At 42.0% G+C, this 16891-nt stretch overlaps 1 protein-coding gene across 1 annotated transcript in view; it reads right to left on the bottom strand.

Moving 5' to 3' along the window:
* Positions 1 to 16891, bottom strand: part of LOC308419908 (uricase) — a gene marked incomplete at both ends in the record, with an annotated part of 76649 nt that overhangs the window by 12913 nt on the left and 46845 nt on the right. Inside the window, 3 exons of the mRNA XM_080915792.1 lie at positions 3827 to 3905; positions 3999 to 4115; positions 5910 to 6128. Coding sequence (XP_080771918.1) covers positions 3827 to 3905; positions 3999 to 4115; positions 5910 to 6128 — 415 coding nt within the window. The remainder of the gene's footprint in view (positions 1 to 3826; positions 3906 to 3998; positions 4116 to 5909; positions 6129 to 16891) is intronic.

Below are 16891 nucleotides of genomic sequence, written 5' to 3'. Positions count from 1 at the left end.
CCTTGAACTAAGAAATGTTCCCCAGGCCTTATCACCTTATCTCCCCTTTTCTCATGCCACATGATGACTGTCTTGATTGTCACTAGACTGGATCTGGACACAAAGACAACCCAAGCCACTAGGCATTCCTGTGAGAGACTGTCTTGATCAGATTATTTGAAGCAGGTAAACTCACCCTGATTGTGGGCAGTTCTACTGGAGGCAGCCCAGATAAAAGGGCGTGGAAGATGAAAGCTTCTGCCTTTTGGTGGCTTGCATGTTACTCTTGCTGGCAAGTGCATTTGTCCTGTGACTCAGGCATTCCTTCACTGGCATCAGAAGCATATTCTTGGGGGCTTCCAGCATAGATTAAAGACTAGCAGCTCTTCAGGAATGTTCCAGGCCTTCTGAGCTAGGTTGAGCTGCTGAGACATCCAACCTTACAGACTAAGCAACTAACTACGGGCTGCAGTTGTTGGACCACCAGGACAATATCACGTAAGCCAATCTACTAGGTTACCTTCTGATGTATACATATTTATTCCATCAGTTTTGTTTCTTCGCATAGCCTGGCCAGTATATTTTATATGTTTTCTCTTTCCTGGAACTATTTCCCTTGCTTTTCTGTCCCTGGGGCTTTATTCACTTATCATCTGTCTGTTGATCTCCATCCACATTCCAAAATTCACCATCGTTAGCTTCCAGACATTATTCATGTGTATACTCTCTCTAGCTCCCAGTCCTTCCTCTGCAAGTCCTTCACCTCCATACCTCCAGCTCTACTCAATCCCTGGTGTGCTGGTTACACTTCTCACAGGCCTCACAACCTGATCTCCAACAGGCTGCCACTCTGTCCTTCTCTCCCTATCCTGCCTTGTCCATCCCTGTCCTTCATCTCTGCAGCACATCCCTGGGTGTCTCATTCACTCCTCTCGGCCTTTCTGGCCTGTTCTCCACCCTTTGCTCTCAACTACTGAACAGAGCATATCCACAGCTTAAGGAAGAAAGCCTTATTTGGGCTCCGTGTTTCATGGGGTTCCCACCCATGATGGCGGGGAGAGCGTAGTAGAGCAGAGAAGCCTGTGGTGGAGGGAACATGGAGCAGATTTGTGTGTATGGAAGCAGACCAGGAACTGGAGAGCAGGGTCAGAACCAAGAGCTTGTCACTCCCCTTTGCCAACTAAGTGCCGACCCCTTAAATATGCCAGAGGCTCACAACATAGCCCAGCAGCTGAGAAACAAACATTCAACATGAGTGTCTGATGAAGACTTTACAGATTTATACACATTCCTCTCTCTCTCACAAACACACACAAATACACTCATACACAAACTCACTCACTCACTCACTTGACCATTACAGACTTCTGCATTTCTGTTGTCAAGCTAAGCAATAATTATGACTACCATTTAAGATGTTCTTATATGCCAGATACTATGCTAACAGCTTTAATGAGATGAATTTAACAATATCTCATTATTTTTCTGGACAATGTAGAGGTGTGGGCCTCATTCTACAGACAAAAGCCCACTAAAAAACTGTGACTCATTTGTTCTCAATCATGTTATTAACTAGTAGAAACTCAAACACAGCTTATTCTTCTCCCTAGGCCGTGACTAGCTAATCATTTGATAGAAACGATAATGTGTTCTGTGGTTAATTATATAAAATGACTTTAAGTTAGACTATGCATGTTAGTTCAGCCCCCCCAGAGAGATCAGCCTCACTGAACACAGTACTGTTTCACCAATGCTTTGCCCATTCACCAATTAAATAAGTATTATCTATTTGTTCAATGTGGGTTCTGCACGAGGCAGGTACTCAGAATGCCGTAACCCACATCTTCTGTTCCTTTCTGCATCCTGCCTCCTCTCTAAACCCCACTGCTGCTTTCTCTGGGAAAACGCTTCCTTTTTGTGACCAGCACAATGTAAATCAGTTTGCAGAAGTCAATGGATACGTTTCTTCTCTCCCACCAAGGCCTTCTACACTACCCTGGGAAGAGTTGCATTTTGGATCATGTCTGTCTTGTTAGGATGCCTCTAAATCCCTCCACTGTGGGCTCTAGCTGGTCATGTTGCACTGAATTTGTTTGAAGTCTATCTCCCATAATAAAAATCTACCATAGTTTCTCTGAGACTAGGGAGATTTCCTTGCATCTCCTCATCTACCATCCTCTGTGGAAGCAAAGCCTGTGTGAATGAATGATACCAGAATGTGAATGAATGATACCAGTGTTTCCCATAGATGGATTTGATTTTCATCAGCTCTCCTCAGGCAGATAGCCATTCATTTCTAGTCTTTGGAAGGGAGTTGAAGAATGGGATTGAGAACATGCTAAGTTCCCATGTTTGTGAACATGGATTGGGAATGATGCTGATCAATACACCTGCTGTCAGTCAACACTAAAATATGCTAACGCAACTGACAAGTTACGGCAAATACAGCACCTCTACATGTTAGAGACTTGATGTGTCAAAGAACAGCACATCTACATGTTAGAGATTTGATGTGTCAAAGAACGAAAATGACTTGGCTAGCATTTATTCCATACATAGCACTTCAAATTAAGCTAAATCTATTATTAAAAATATTTTTTCTCATTTCTCCTTGGTTTCCTAAAGTGACTACTAAAAAACTTTAAAATTATACAGAGTTCTGCAGAGCTGGCTTAGACTCTAATTTCATGACAGTAGTCAGTGTAGATTAAGTAGGAGAACATTGCCTGTGAGTTAAAAAAAAGTTTCCCTTTTTTGTCTCTAAAATGGCACATAAGGAAAGAAGGGAGGGAGAGAAGAGGCTGAGATTGAGGAAAAAGAAAAAGGCAGGGAGGGAAGATAAGATGGAGAATACATCTGGGCAATTTTAGAGAACATCTCAGCAGGGAAGCTTCACTCCCATGACTAAGCATTTGGTAATCAAAATTGTCCTTTTGGTTTAATACAACTTTTTGATTTCTTCCACAATAATAACCTTACATTTTATAATACTATATTTTATTCAAACACTGAGACAGCCTTGACTATATCTAGACTTATTTCAAGTAGAAACATTAACGGAGAAAGAAGGAAGGAAGGAAACAGAAATAGGCAGAGTTCAAAGCTGACACTGACTCTGTAATGTCATTAAGGCGTCTCTGATGGAGATAAAGTATCTCTGCTATCTCTGCAGTCTCTGTCGTCTCTGCCTCTATGCTTCCCAAGTTCTTTGCCCCAAATCTGAGTAGATTATTTAATTATGCTTCTCATGACCTCAACCAATCAATGGAACACCAGCTTTAGGAGCCTGACTTGATCAGATTAATTATCTCGTCAAATAATATCTAGATCATAATAATGTTTCATAGTTTTAAATTGTATATTTCTTTCTAGTTATTGCTATTTTAAATGAGACTCACTATAAAAATATTATAATACTCTTAGTATTTTGTTATGCAAATAAGATGTCAGGGAAACCTTAGTAATCTCATATATTGTTTACTGGATCATTGGTACAGTATCATGATTCTGTACAAGAAAACATTGGTTAGAAAATATAAAAACTGTATTCTTGTCATTTCCAGTGTTTTACTTTAAAACTGGGTAATATGCAATTTCCACCACTCAAACTCCAGATTTTGAATTAGAAAGAAACACAATGGTTATTTTTCAGCCAAAAGTAGATAAGCTTGTAATATAAAACCAAAAGTCGTAGAGCATAATCTAAACTCAGATGTAAAAGATTTACAAATTCTTTAAGGTTTTCTGCCATGTTAAGAAAAAGAATTTTTTAGAAACAAACAAAGCCAGGACATCAACAAGAGACACCTGCTGTCCCTTGAATAAACCGAAGAACGTGTTTTCTTACCATTCCTCATCTGCTCCACCTCACAGAAGTGTGTTCCCGTTGGGGTGTGGATAAATGCATGGACATGCTTGACCCCATTCTGAAAAGGAGGACAAAGTTGTTGACAGTCACATTCCAGCACAAACCACACAAGGGATTCCTTTTATTAAACTAGGAACACAGATAATGAAACCTTTTCAAAACGCTTCCAGGGGACCTCTTCCACGTAGACGTGGGCTCGGGTGACGTGGTTAAAAGAAGAAAGAAAGTGCTCACAGATAGTCATAGCAAAGGTCTCGATGCTTCTGATCTGTAAAGAGAGAAAGAGAGAAACAGTCGTGACCAAAAACATCTTATTTAAAAGACTCGGCTGATTTGCTTGTTTTGTTTATTTTGAGGTTGGGGCTCACTGACTATGCAACCCTGTCTGACCTTGAACTCATGACCCTCCTGTCTACACCTAGGACTGTCTACACCTAGGATTGTAAGCCTCCATATCTGGCTTATAGTATATTTTGTTTTGTTGTGTTTGTTCAAGATAAACCTCTAAGTTTAGTCCAGGCAAACTTCAAGCTCATGGCAGTCCTTCTGCACCAGTCCCCAAGGGCTGGAAAGATAGGTATCCACCACTAGCCCAGCCAAGAACAGCTGCTAAGCACTCATGGTGCTCTTTTCTGATTCACTGTTTCTCCCAAGGAGAGAAACACAGAACTAGGAGATAAAATAGTCCAATCCTGCTTTCTAGAAACTCTTGCTCAGGGTGGGTCATAGATTTCTATCACCCAGGAGACTCTAATTCTATTACTTTTATTACTTGTATAGGTGTCTTGGCTGCATGCATGTCTGTACAGCATGTTCATATCTGGTGCCATGGTAACCAGGGGAGGGGGTTGAATGCCCTGGAACTGGTGTTACAAGTGGTTGTGAGCCACTATGTTAGTCCTCAGAGTGGAGCCCAGGTCTTGGTCTCTTGACTGATGAGCCTTCTCACCAGCCTCACTGTGTGCATTTAAGAGAAACCTGCTTTGCATGAAAGGAGGTATCAGTAGGCAAGCAAAAAATAACTGTGCTCCTGAATCATTTCTCAGTGTGCTTGAAATATGGGGTCTTTTCATGAGCCTTGCACATAGGCTGCAGTGTTCCCAAAGGAAAAGCCAATCCTTAGGTGTGTCTGCTGGAACATTTCCATAGTGGGTAGACCCACCCTGAATGTGGGTGTGCCCATCCCATCTCCTGGGATCAGAGAATAAATGAAAAGGTGAAAGCAAGCTGAGAGCCCAGCTTTCATCTCTCTGCTTCCTAACTACAGATACAACATGACTGACTGTCTACCTTAAACACCAGAGTGACTAACACTTCCCAACCATGCTATTCCATAGGGTCGCCCCAGTACTCAACCTGTGGTGCTCAAACTCTTTAGCGCTTGCTTATCAAATATTTACATTACGATTCAGAACAGTAGCAAAATTATGGTTATGAAGTAGCAACGAAATCATGTCATGGTTGGGGTCACCACAACCTAAGGGACTGTATGAAAGGGTCGCAGCATTAGGAAAGTTGAGAACCACTAGACTATGCCCTCAAACCATGAGCCAACATGAACTCCCTTCCTGCCCTAAGTTGTGCTCGCACATCCTGGAGTACGGAGTATTTTGTTACAGCAACCAGAAAACTAAAATAGGAAACACAAAATTTGACAATAGATTTTTGCCAGTAACTTGTAATCAATGTTCTCTTAGGTTGTACAGCAATGCCATTTTCTGCTACAAACACACATTCTAAAAGTGATAGAGACTAAAGCGTGTTAAATTCAGTGTGAAATCCTCCAGTGACCTTGACTTGCCCATTGTTCCAAAGTGAGGTAACGAGTTAATATGCTCAGGAGCTTCTGTTCCTAACCAACAATGTAAATTAAATGAATAAAATGGAGCAAGCTTTTCTGTAAGCCTGAAATTTTTAGGGTAAAATGGAAAGCTTTAAAAATGGCATATATGCAAAAATAGGTTAAAAGGAAATGAGAGCTTAAAAAAAGCAAGTTCCACCCCCACACAAGCTCGCACTGAATTTGCATCAAGAAGCAGAAAGCGTCTAAGGATGATTATACCCCTTTGAACTTCGCCAGGACATGTACTGTGTTCTTGATGGTGTCTGTAGGGATGATGTCGGAATTATCACCATGTAGGTAATCCTTTTTGGATCTCAGAGTCAACTGCACCGAAGTTGACACCTCTTTGATGCTGTGGTATTTTCCATCCCTCTGAATATGGAGGACTTTGACCATGTCCTTCCCATAGCCAGTTCGGACAAATTCCACTTCATCATTCTGTAATAAAAAAAAAACATAAAGGTCTGATTGAAGAAGGCTTCATGATATTAAACATGCCAGCTACAGTCTTTCTAGCTTTTCACTTCATCAGACACCTGTATGAGGTGAAATACAGAACACTTAAGAGAGCAACGTCACACCCGATCTTTGAACACTGGTCTTTCATGGGAAAAAAGGGGGGCTTCTGTGAATATATATACACACATGTGTGTGTGTGTGTGTGTGTGCGTGTGCATGTGCGTGAATATGAGTGCAGGTGCCCATGGAATTCAGAGGTGTCAGGTCCCCTGAGCTGAAGTTACAGGCAGTTCTGAGTCACCTGATGCGGGTTTGGGAGAATAAACTCGGGTCATCTGTAAGAGCAGTATGTACTCTTAACTCCTGAGCCTCTCTCCAACCTCTGTTGATAATAATCTTTGAACCTCCTGTTCCAAAGCTGCTTCCCATCTGTAACATGTGACCTGTCCCTGTAGCAGCTGTGGAGATTGATACCTTACAGTGAGTGGGCAAAGAAGAAGTGTCTTGCCTTCTTTCACATGGTTAGTAAAGGCAAAGTTATGTACATACACAGGTCTGTTAACTCTAAACCATATGGGAACCAGCTTTTTTTCTAGAAAATTCCATGACTGTATTAACTGGAAAGATTTCCATGTTCTGCATCCATCTTTGAAAAAGTGATATTTCTGAGAAAATGCTCTGTGGTCATGGAAACAATTTGAAAATTGCCTTTTCTATTTGCTGCCAGGAAGGAGATGGGTAATTGGTGATAAGGTCCAGAATACCGTCTGGAATGCAGAGCTAGGGCCATCTGACTGCAGGGAGAGCCAAGCCTCTAATGGAGAGACATTTAATGACGGGTGTGATTTATTCATTAGGACCTGTGTCTGGAGCTGGAGCCTTAGCTAGAGAGCGCATCCATTTCTACAGCTGGCACCCACCAGACCTGTTGCTAGGTGTCTGAGAGGAGCAACGAGTCATAAAACTGGAGAGCTGTTTAGCATGAATATTGGACATTAAAATGGCTATGAAAGTAGGAAAAATGAAAGCAAGCAGCAAACAATGTACAGTGCACATACAGTGCACATTCAGTGCACATTCAGTGCACACACAGTGCACACACAATGCACGTCTGGGTAGAATGCCAAGAAAGCTCTCCTGCCTTCATTTAGGATGCCAGGGATTGCCTAAAAAATCTCTATATGAGAAGTCATCTGTTCCTCTGAGGAGAATTTAAAGATATGAGCCAACGTCAAAAGTTATTTTATTTCCTTAAAGAATATGAGGCATGGGAGGATGTCTTAAATCATGGAGAGGTAGCCAGCAGGGGCAAGGTCTTGTTCACTGGCATATACAAAAGTTTGGCATGTTTGGCTTGAATCATGCCTATACAGGAGAGATATTCTTAGATATGCACCCCCAAAGTCTTTAACTCAACCTTTGGGAACATCTTCAAAACAAGGTTCAATAAGGCCTTGGAGACGTAGCTCAGTTGGTAGACTGTGCTAAATTCCATTCATCCTTAGCCTCACATAGACTGAGCATGGTGGTGCACACATGCAGCTGTAGTACTTGGGAGGTAGGGACTGCAGGATCAGAAGTTCAAGATCATTCTAAGTCACTTAGGTAGTAGGTCAAGATCAGTCTGAGATACACAAGACCCCATTAAAGAAACATTAATGTGGAAGAGAGAATGCGAGCAAGAACTATGACTTACTATGACATACGAAATAAGGAATATCCTGGTTCTTTAATGACTATAATGCTGGCAGAGAAGGAGAAGCTGTTGTGTTGTTACCAGAGCTTTGGGATCAGTCAAGAACCAATTCCAGCTTGCTACTTCTAGCCTGGTGGCTTGTGACAAGTGGTTGAATGTCACTGAACTGAGCTTCAGGGACATTTGCACCTTTGGGAAAAAATCACCAGCCTCGTATGGGGTGGCTGGGGACTCTGCAAGGTTCAGCTTTGTTTCTAGTGGTAACAGTGGCCTTGCCAGGCAGTTGGATATAGCTGCAGCAGAGATGACGTTGGTTAAGGATATTGATGTATTAACATCAGAGTGTCCTGAGCTTCGGGAAGTCTACCGTGGGAAGGAAAGGACTTGGATGCTTGAGCCCCTGTGATATCTGAGATGCTGATGAGCTAGGACCAAAAGTCTCTGAGCATATAAATCATCTCTATCCTATGGAAGCACTCTACGCCTCAGCTCCATCTTCTGCCATTACATATGGAAGCTGTAGTGGCTTAGCCTGTGAAACACAGGGTATCCAGCAGACATGCAGACATGACCCCTGAGCCTGTAGTCCTCACACTATCTCTAGTGGCTTGTCTATTCTCAGCTCTGCTGCTGCCATTCTGAACTCACTGTGGGTCAGATACTTTCTCTGCCTTAGGCCTTGCATCTTTCCTTTCAATCCTCCTTTTCCTTCTCACACCCTGACTACCAACCTCTTCACCTGCCTTATTTCTCCCAGGCATTCGTCGTGTCTCCAATGTTACCTCCTGCAGATAATCTGTCTTAGCCTTTCAAACGTGGAGTAGGTGGCTCCTCTGATGTATTGTCAAGATATTTGATATTGCCTCGGAATCTTTTATCAAATTGTATTGCAAGTGCCTCCCCGTGTGTGATTCATTCTGAAGCAATAAACTGTGAAAGCAGGAGAAAGTTCTATGTTGGTCACCATGGCAACTTCAGCACTCAGTGCATTGCCTGGATCTTAAATAGGAGCTTGATACATGTGTAATGAATGAATGGTGCTACTAACCACCCCCTCTGCTTGCCGGATGACACAGAACAGCTAATGAAAACACACCAAAGACTACAAGACAGGAAGAGTGGGTTCAGTTCTCATGCCATCCAAAAAGTCCCCTTCCTGGGAAAACAGGAACAGAAAGGTGGGCCTTCTGATGACTATAATCTCAGATCACAGGCATAGTTAGTCCAAAGAAGAGAGACCCATGGCCAGTGAGATGGCTCAGCAAATAAAGGTGCCTGCCACAAATTATGGTGGCCTCCAAGGACTCTTGTGGTGAGAAGAGAGAACCAACTCTCACAGTTGTCTTCTGACCATCAAACACAATATTGAACTCATGCCCCCATACAAACCCACACACAATAATCAATCAATTAATCAATCAATAAGGAGGGGGGGGAGAATCTCAAAAAGAATGGAGTATAGAGAGAGGCTATGATACAACGTGCTCACATTGATCATCCGACAGCATCCACATGGAATGTAGCCATCCTAGATCAATTCTTCAAGTATTGAGTAAGATCCTAAGTCAGATGTCAGAGAGCTTATTTATAATCTCAGCTAAGAAAGGATGATCAGTAATTCAAGTCCAGCTGGAAGACTTTGTCTCAGAAAACTGGATACCTGTGTAAGCTCTAGTTGGCTGAGTTTACTGAGAAATGAGTTAGACTCAAAAGGACCTAACCACTTATATTAGTTACTTCTCTACTGCTGTGAGAAAACCCCATGACCAGGGAAACTTCTAGAAGATGTTTTAGTGAGGGTTTTAATGCCGTAAACAGACATCATAACCAAAGAAAGTCTTATAAAAAACATTTAACTGGGGCCGGCTTATAGGTTCAGAGGTTCATTACAGTATCATCAAGGCAGGAACATGGCAGCATCCAGGCAGGCATGGTGCAGGAGGAGCTGAGAGTTCTACATCTTCATCTGAAGGCTGCTGGTAGAAGACTGGCTTCCAGGCAACTGGGTTGGGTACACATAGGGCCACACCTACTCCAGCAGGACAACACCACTTCCTGGGCCAAGCATTTACAAACTGTCACAGAAGACATAGTTTATTTGGTTCCAGAGGACAAGAGTCCACAGTGGCTAGCAAAGGCGTAGTGGCAGGAGGAGGAGGCTGGATGCTCACATCCTGAACAGCAAGTATAAAACTGAGAGAGTGGATTCAAAATGGCATGAGTCTTTAAACTCCCAAAGCCTGCTTCCATACTGGCATACTCCCTCCAGCAAGGCCACACCCCAACCAGCACCAGACACTGGAACCAAATGTCAAATACACAAGATTATGGGGTACATCCCATTCAAACAACCACAGCTGTTGAACCTAAAGTGGGGACACAGGGCCTAGCATGGAATATCCGAAAGTCTCCATAGGAACTAAGGCCATCCTCCCCCAGTTCTGTAGCTAAAGAATAGGAAGTCAGTGTTGGAACCTCACTGTGTCCAATGCAGGGAGAGATTCACAGTCATGACAACTATTCAGTGTGTACAAAGGGCAGCTTTGATGGAGGCAGCCCTGGTGGGGGTCGTTGTCCAGCTACCATTAATTCCAAATGAATATAAATTTATCTATCTATACAATAATAATCACAACAACAACAACAACAACAGCATTCCCTCTTTCAATCGATGAGAGAAATACAAAGGAAAAAGCATTAAAGCAGCCAAGAGGGTGCCTGGCAAATATGTGCTCAATACTGCTATTTATAATTATCACTGATAAATATCAATCACTTACCCCATTTTGCTTGAAAGGATCCTTATGGATAAAGATAAATAATTAGGGTACACTCCGAACCAGAACCCAAGCAAGTAAGATCAAGGAGCATCTGTTGAGAGTGGGTATGCTTTCCAACTGCCTCCCCTCAGGTAACAATGGCCTGATTTGAATTTCTGCCATCACTGGTGTCCATACCTTGGATGGTTCTTCCTCGAGCTTTATGACTTTAGAGCAAAGCCACAAACGGGGCGAGACCATGTCCTACAGTGACACTTTAAACAAATCCTGACTAGGCTCTGTATAAGACAAATCTCATTTCCTGGATGGGGGTTGAAATGTAAAAGGATTCAGACTTGTGAACTATCTACAAATAATGTCAACAAAACCTCTGAGATTTCAAAGGACTTTTCTAAATGCCCATGTCTACGAATTTGTAAATGGTATTATTTTTAGCTGCACTAAAGGGGGGTTGGTTGTCATAAGTCTCAAATCTGTTAAATGCTTGAGTACCCAGTAGATGCTTTTTAGGCAGAACTCTGCATTTCATGAAGTTGTAACTAAATCTTTATGTGTTTGTGAGAGTAGGTGTGGGTCTTTCTAGGGCACACACATGTATTTTATTTCATTAGAAAAGAGTTAATGGCCCATAAAATGTTAAAAATCACTTCTCTGTGTAACTGGGACCCAAACAGTTTGGGTGGCTTTACTCAGTCTCATGTTTTCCTTTTCTTTTCCATCTATAAAATGGGACAGTGACAGCACCTATTATGTATGTACACTTGTGAGGTTACAAGGAACTGCTTGGAACAACGCTGGCATGTGGCAATCGGTAAGTGGGCCAGCACCATCGTGTGGCAGCCAGTTTGGCCAGATGCGATAGCTGCAGTGCTTTGACACCAACTCCATTACTGCGCATCTCTCCTTCCCCTTTGATAGCACAAGGATGAGGTGGATGCCCAGTGGATTCTTTCTACTTTCCAGATTTGGAGCAAGGCAGAAACAAGTTCATTTCTCTAGCTACACAACTAGGAGTTAACATCAAGTTTCTGTAATTTTTATCAACCAGTCAACACCCATCCTGCCTTTCTGGAGTGCCCTGTCTTCATTAGTACACACCAGTCTTTTCCCTAAAACATGGCTCTTCTCTTTGAACTCATAGGGCACTGTGGTCACCGAGTACTAACGCTGGGCTCACACACACCTTCTCTTATCCTCCTTTGCACGCTCTAAGTTTTCCCAGTGCTGGATCTTGAAAGCTAGAGCAGATCTTCTCCACATCTGGCCCCGCATTCAGTGGCGCTCTGCACACTGCCAAGAATGATTTGTCTAAGACACAAGACTTATCATTGGCAGACTATTTCAGGAAGGTTAGGACATTTTTAGTTCAACAGGAGAAATTGTTTTGAGTTCTAAGACACCCTAACAAGCTTCAAGTTCTTCTCAAGTGTCAAGAAGTGTTCCCCACTGGAGTCTAGGGAAAATGGGAGCATGCAGGAAGTGCTCCCCACTGGAGTCTAAGGAAGATGGAAGCATGCAGGAAGTGCTCCCCACTGGAGTCTAGGGAAAATGGGAGCATGCAGGAAGTGCTCCCCACTGGAGTCTAAGGAAGATGGAAGCATGCAGGAAGTGCTCCCCACTTGAGTGTAGGTTTTCATTATAGCAATTTTTAGTTGGGGCAGGAGAGATGACTGAACAATTATAAGCACTTGCTGCTCTTTCAGAAAACCAGGTTCAGTTTCCAGCACCCACATGATGGTTCACAATTGTCTGTAACTCTAGTTCCATAGAATCTGGAGCCCTCTTTTGACCTCTGCAAGCACCAGGCACACACGATGCACAAAAAAATCAGGGAAACAGAGCATTCATATACACAATAGAGAAGTAAATCTTTTTTAAATAAGAATTCTTTACAGGGTAAAAAAAAAAAAATGAGGTCATCTTATGGACCTTAGGAGTTCAAATCATTTTCAGACAATAAAAGAAAGAAAACCCTTGAGCCAATAGGAACCCTCTCTTATTAGATATTGTCTGAAGTTACAAGATAGTCTAGCAAGAGTCATAACAGTGGAGCCCTCTAACACAGACACTGGCTTCTTCCACAGTCTTTCTACTGTACTTTCAGACCCTGAACCTCTTTTTGACTGAGGTTGCTGCTTTTGTTGTTAACTTCAGCTCTGTTCAGTGTTTAAAAGTAATGATTGGTGTAGTGTTCATGTCTGTGTGCATCTTTATAGGAATAGATTTAATGGCAGTAAAACTACTGGGATAATCTTAGGCAAAAAAGGAAGAGATTTTCATCAATTTAAAGCAACTAGAGGTTTTCTCTCATGTCTTAAAACTAATATAAGGACCATCTCTACTTTTGACAAGAGAGTTTTTTTTTTTTAAAAAAAAAACTTAGCCTCTTCATATCTAAATACGATAATTCAGTTTTAATGTGCTAATAATTGGGGATGAGTCTCTATTTATCTGTCCCTCCTCCTCTTCCACCTCTGCCCCTCTCACTTTTTTCCTCTGTTTCTTTCTTTCCTTGAAATCTGCAAAGGAGAATCTTCAAATTCTCTACCAGTTTTCTCCATCCTTAAATGTTTTCTTGAGCATTTGTGAAAATAAAATCCTCAAAGAGGGGAAGGAATGATGTCATAGTATGAGAAAGACAAGCACACATGTGATCAATGTTAGAGTCACCTTCGTAGACTTAATACATAGTCACGATAAGAAGAATGATAATGTTAGAATAGGAAGAGACATTGTTAGAGGCAGCCGGTGATATGGTGTGTGAGTGAGAAAGTGTGTGTGTGAATGTGTGTGAGTGTATGTGAGTATGTGTGAGTGTGTTGTGAGAGTACGTGTAGTGTGTGTGAATGTGTGTGTGAGTGTGTGTGTATGTGAATGCATGTATTTAAGTGTGCGTGTGTGTGAGAGAGAGAGAGAGAGAGAGAGAGAGAGAGAGAGAGAGAGAGAGAGAGAGAGAGAGTTTGCATTATGTTTGCTTTGTGGCATGGGATCTACAAGATATACAGTGAGATTAAACTGTTGTATGATCCTGAAGAGGGGTTTAACACTCAGGACAGAGATCAGAGATGTACACTTTGTTTAAAGTTAACCCTAGAGGATGTTTCAAGCAATACTTAAAGAGAAGAATAAATTCTCACTGCATATCCATGGTGCAAAGAAAGGTGACCTGTTAGCTCACTGAGACTCCACCTGTAGGTGCTCAGCTATTTCTATCATTTACTCATCATGAAAAAAGCCAAGGGAGCAGCTAATTTCCCTGTCAGCCTCTTCACAAACAGCCTCAGGATAAAAAACCAGTAAGAAGGTACACAGGGACTTCTAGAATCAAGATAGGAAAGCTCACATATAGAATTGATACAGGCATCTGAAATGGACTGGAAGGAAATGCTACTGAGCTGCATATCCGAAAGGGTCTACTTCTTAGTGGCTAGGCCCGAAAATAAATGTAAGAACAATAACCGTGCACTGAGGGCCTGATACATGTCAGAAAATTTGTATGCATGGCTTCCTCTAACTCTCCATGAGAGCCTTATGAAGTACATTTGTAGTCATTGGTGAATAAGGAAGACACCAGGACTAGTCAGGTTACCTTCTCAGGACACAATGAGAGCCATGTGCTGCCAAGCATTTAACTCTTTGTCAAGTCCCTTCAGTCTACATGACTCTTTGGCTCTTCTAATGAGTGAGGGGAAGATCATACTGACCCTGACAGAAGGAGGGGATTGGCCACTTCTAGACACTCACGGTTACATAGCATTCTGTCATGTAATTTTCCATCCACTGGGACTGATGTCATCTTTCCTACTCCTCACAACAACTCTGTGAGCAAGCCAAAAAAGAAAAAAGATAGATCTGCATAGATGCTGGTAGGTAGGTAGGTAGGTAGGTAGGTAGGTAGGTAGGTAGATAGGTAGATAGATAGATAGATAGATAGACAGACAGACAGACAGACAGATAGATAGATAGATAGATAGACAGACAGACACATACATACACACATACATACATACATACACACATACATACATACATACACACACACATACATACATACATACATACATACATACATACATACATGTTTACCACATGCATGCCTAACACAGAGGCCAGATCCTCACTAAGCATGAGATTCTGTACATCTGGAGTTACAGAGCATTGTGAGCCACTACACAGGACCTGAAAACTGAGCCCAGGTTCTCTAAGAGCAACAAGTGCTCTTAACTGCTGGGGCCATTTCATGTACTCCACACATTTTTAGAGCTACATTGACTTAGCGCCATGTAGTTGACAAAGCCATGTTACATAAAGATGGAAGGGTAAATAAGGCAGGCAGTGCTCTACTTTTGGAGAAATGTTATGGTGAAACATTCTCCTCCCGTGAAAAGTCTAATACTCTGGGCTTTTCTGGCTATGTTCCAACAACTCAGTTCTGCCATTATTGCATAAGAGAAACTAAATACAATACATACAGCAGTGGGTATAACTGTGTACAATTAAAACTTTATTTATAAATACAGCCAGTGGGCCAGATTTAGCGCACAAGGGTTCCCTACCACTTTCTAGGAGAAGGCTCAAAAAAGAAACTAGTCAGTAGTGACACATTGTGTTAACTAATTATGCTAAACATTAATCACTTTACTGGATTGATCACTCTACTGGAACAGTGGAGTGAGCTCTGGGGACATGTGGTAGGGATGCCAAAGCCAGATTAAAGAAGGCTTCCAGAAGAAACTGGTGTTCCAGAGTGGAGAGGATGATTGGAACCAGCTTGATCCAAGTGACTACTGCCTTCCCCTGGTGACACTCTTCTTATCCACACCCCTTATGTACATTGCCTTCTTTTTATTTTTTTCAACAATTGAAAGCCCCTGACTTTGCTCACACAATAGGCACATATCAACTTTTCCTTCAGTCTGTCATGTTCTAGACGCCTCTCAGTCTGTCAGCAGACTTGTAAAATCTGCTCAGAAAGAAGGCCATGCCTAAACAGATAACGTCATATGGGATGTAAATCATACTTCAAAACATAAATAAAGCTAGCAGCTTGACTCATAGGGGTTCTCACAGATGAATGCACATCAAGTCATCACCACAGAAGCTGAAAACCCCAACTTTCTCTTTGTCTTTCAAGCAATTGCAAGGAACACAGACTACACCAGTAGAAAGGTATCAACGATGAATGGCAGAAAAAGAAAAAATCAGCCAAGTCTAACCTGTAAATACAAAGCTAGTAGAGCCAGATGCAATGTAGAGAAACTAATGATTGGGCATGAAGCAAACAGCAAGCAAATATTTCAAAGATTAATGTAGGGGGAATAAAATGGAGATGGCTCAGAAGTGCTTTACAAGAACAATGACTGAAGTCCAATCCCCTCCACTTGTACACACACACACACACACACACACACACACACACACACACACACACTTTATATAGGCACATTAAAAAAAAGAACGATTCTAGCAATAGATTAATAATCAGATAAGGATCTGTTAAGCACAGTTTTTTTTAAAGAATTGGTTATTTTTTGAGAAGTAGACTAAGTAACAGATTAATTCTCTAGAGAACGCAAAAAAAAAAAAAAAAAAAAAAAAAAACAAGATATGGGGCAGGAGATAGAAACTCTCATAGCTTTGGCAGAGGAGCCAGGTTTGTTTCCAGCACCCATGTCTAGTTGACCATAACTCCCTGTCACCTCCAGCTGCGAGTGGATCCAAACCTCTGCCCTCTGAGTTCACTGCACACATGTGCAAATGTACACACTATTAAAAATAAAGTACAATATATTTAAGAGGAGCCCAGTGCTGATCCTCACACCCAGGAAGTGAAATACTTGAAGGATACAAACAAGCAGGGGCATAAGAAAGGCAAAAAGAGGAAGAGGCTCCTTCCAAACAAGCAGGGCTCAAAGCTTCCAGAGTCTCTGGGTGAACAAATACAAGGTCAGTCCATTTCCAAGCAGTGGGGTCTTCCCCATTCTCCTAGTCATGTCAAGAAGAAAGCAACCTCTACTGTTTTTACAAATCCTTAGGCTGTGAACAAGCATGGCATATACAGTGTGGGCTTCAGAATCAAGGGACATCATGGAAACTATTTTGTCTTGTTCATGGTTTCCCCAGTCAGTAAACCTCGGGTCTCTTTCTATAATGTCACCTCACTGGCTTTAGTAAAAAGGAAAGGAAACAGAAAAGGACGTGCCGGAATCTAGGAGTTGGAGCTGTGCTGAAATCCCTGGACACTCTCAACAGCTGATTACAGTGTC

Source organism: Micromys minutus (genome assembly GCF_963924665.1).
Source record: "Micromys minutus genome assembly, chromosome: 4".
NCBI classification, from domain to species: domain Eukaryota; kingdom Metazoa; phylum Chordata; class Mammalia; order Rodentia; family Muridae; genus Micromys; species Micromys minutus.
This window is presented reverse-complemented; position numbering and strand designations above follow the sequence as displayed.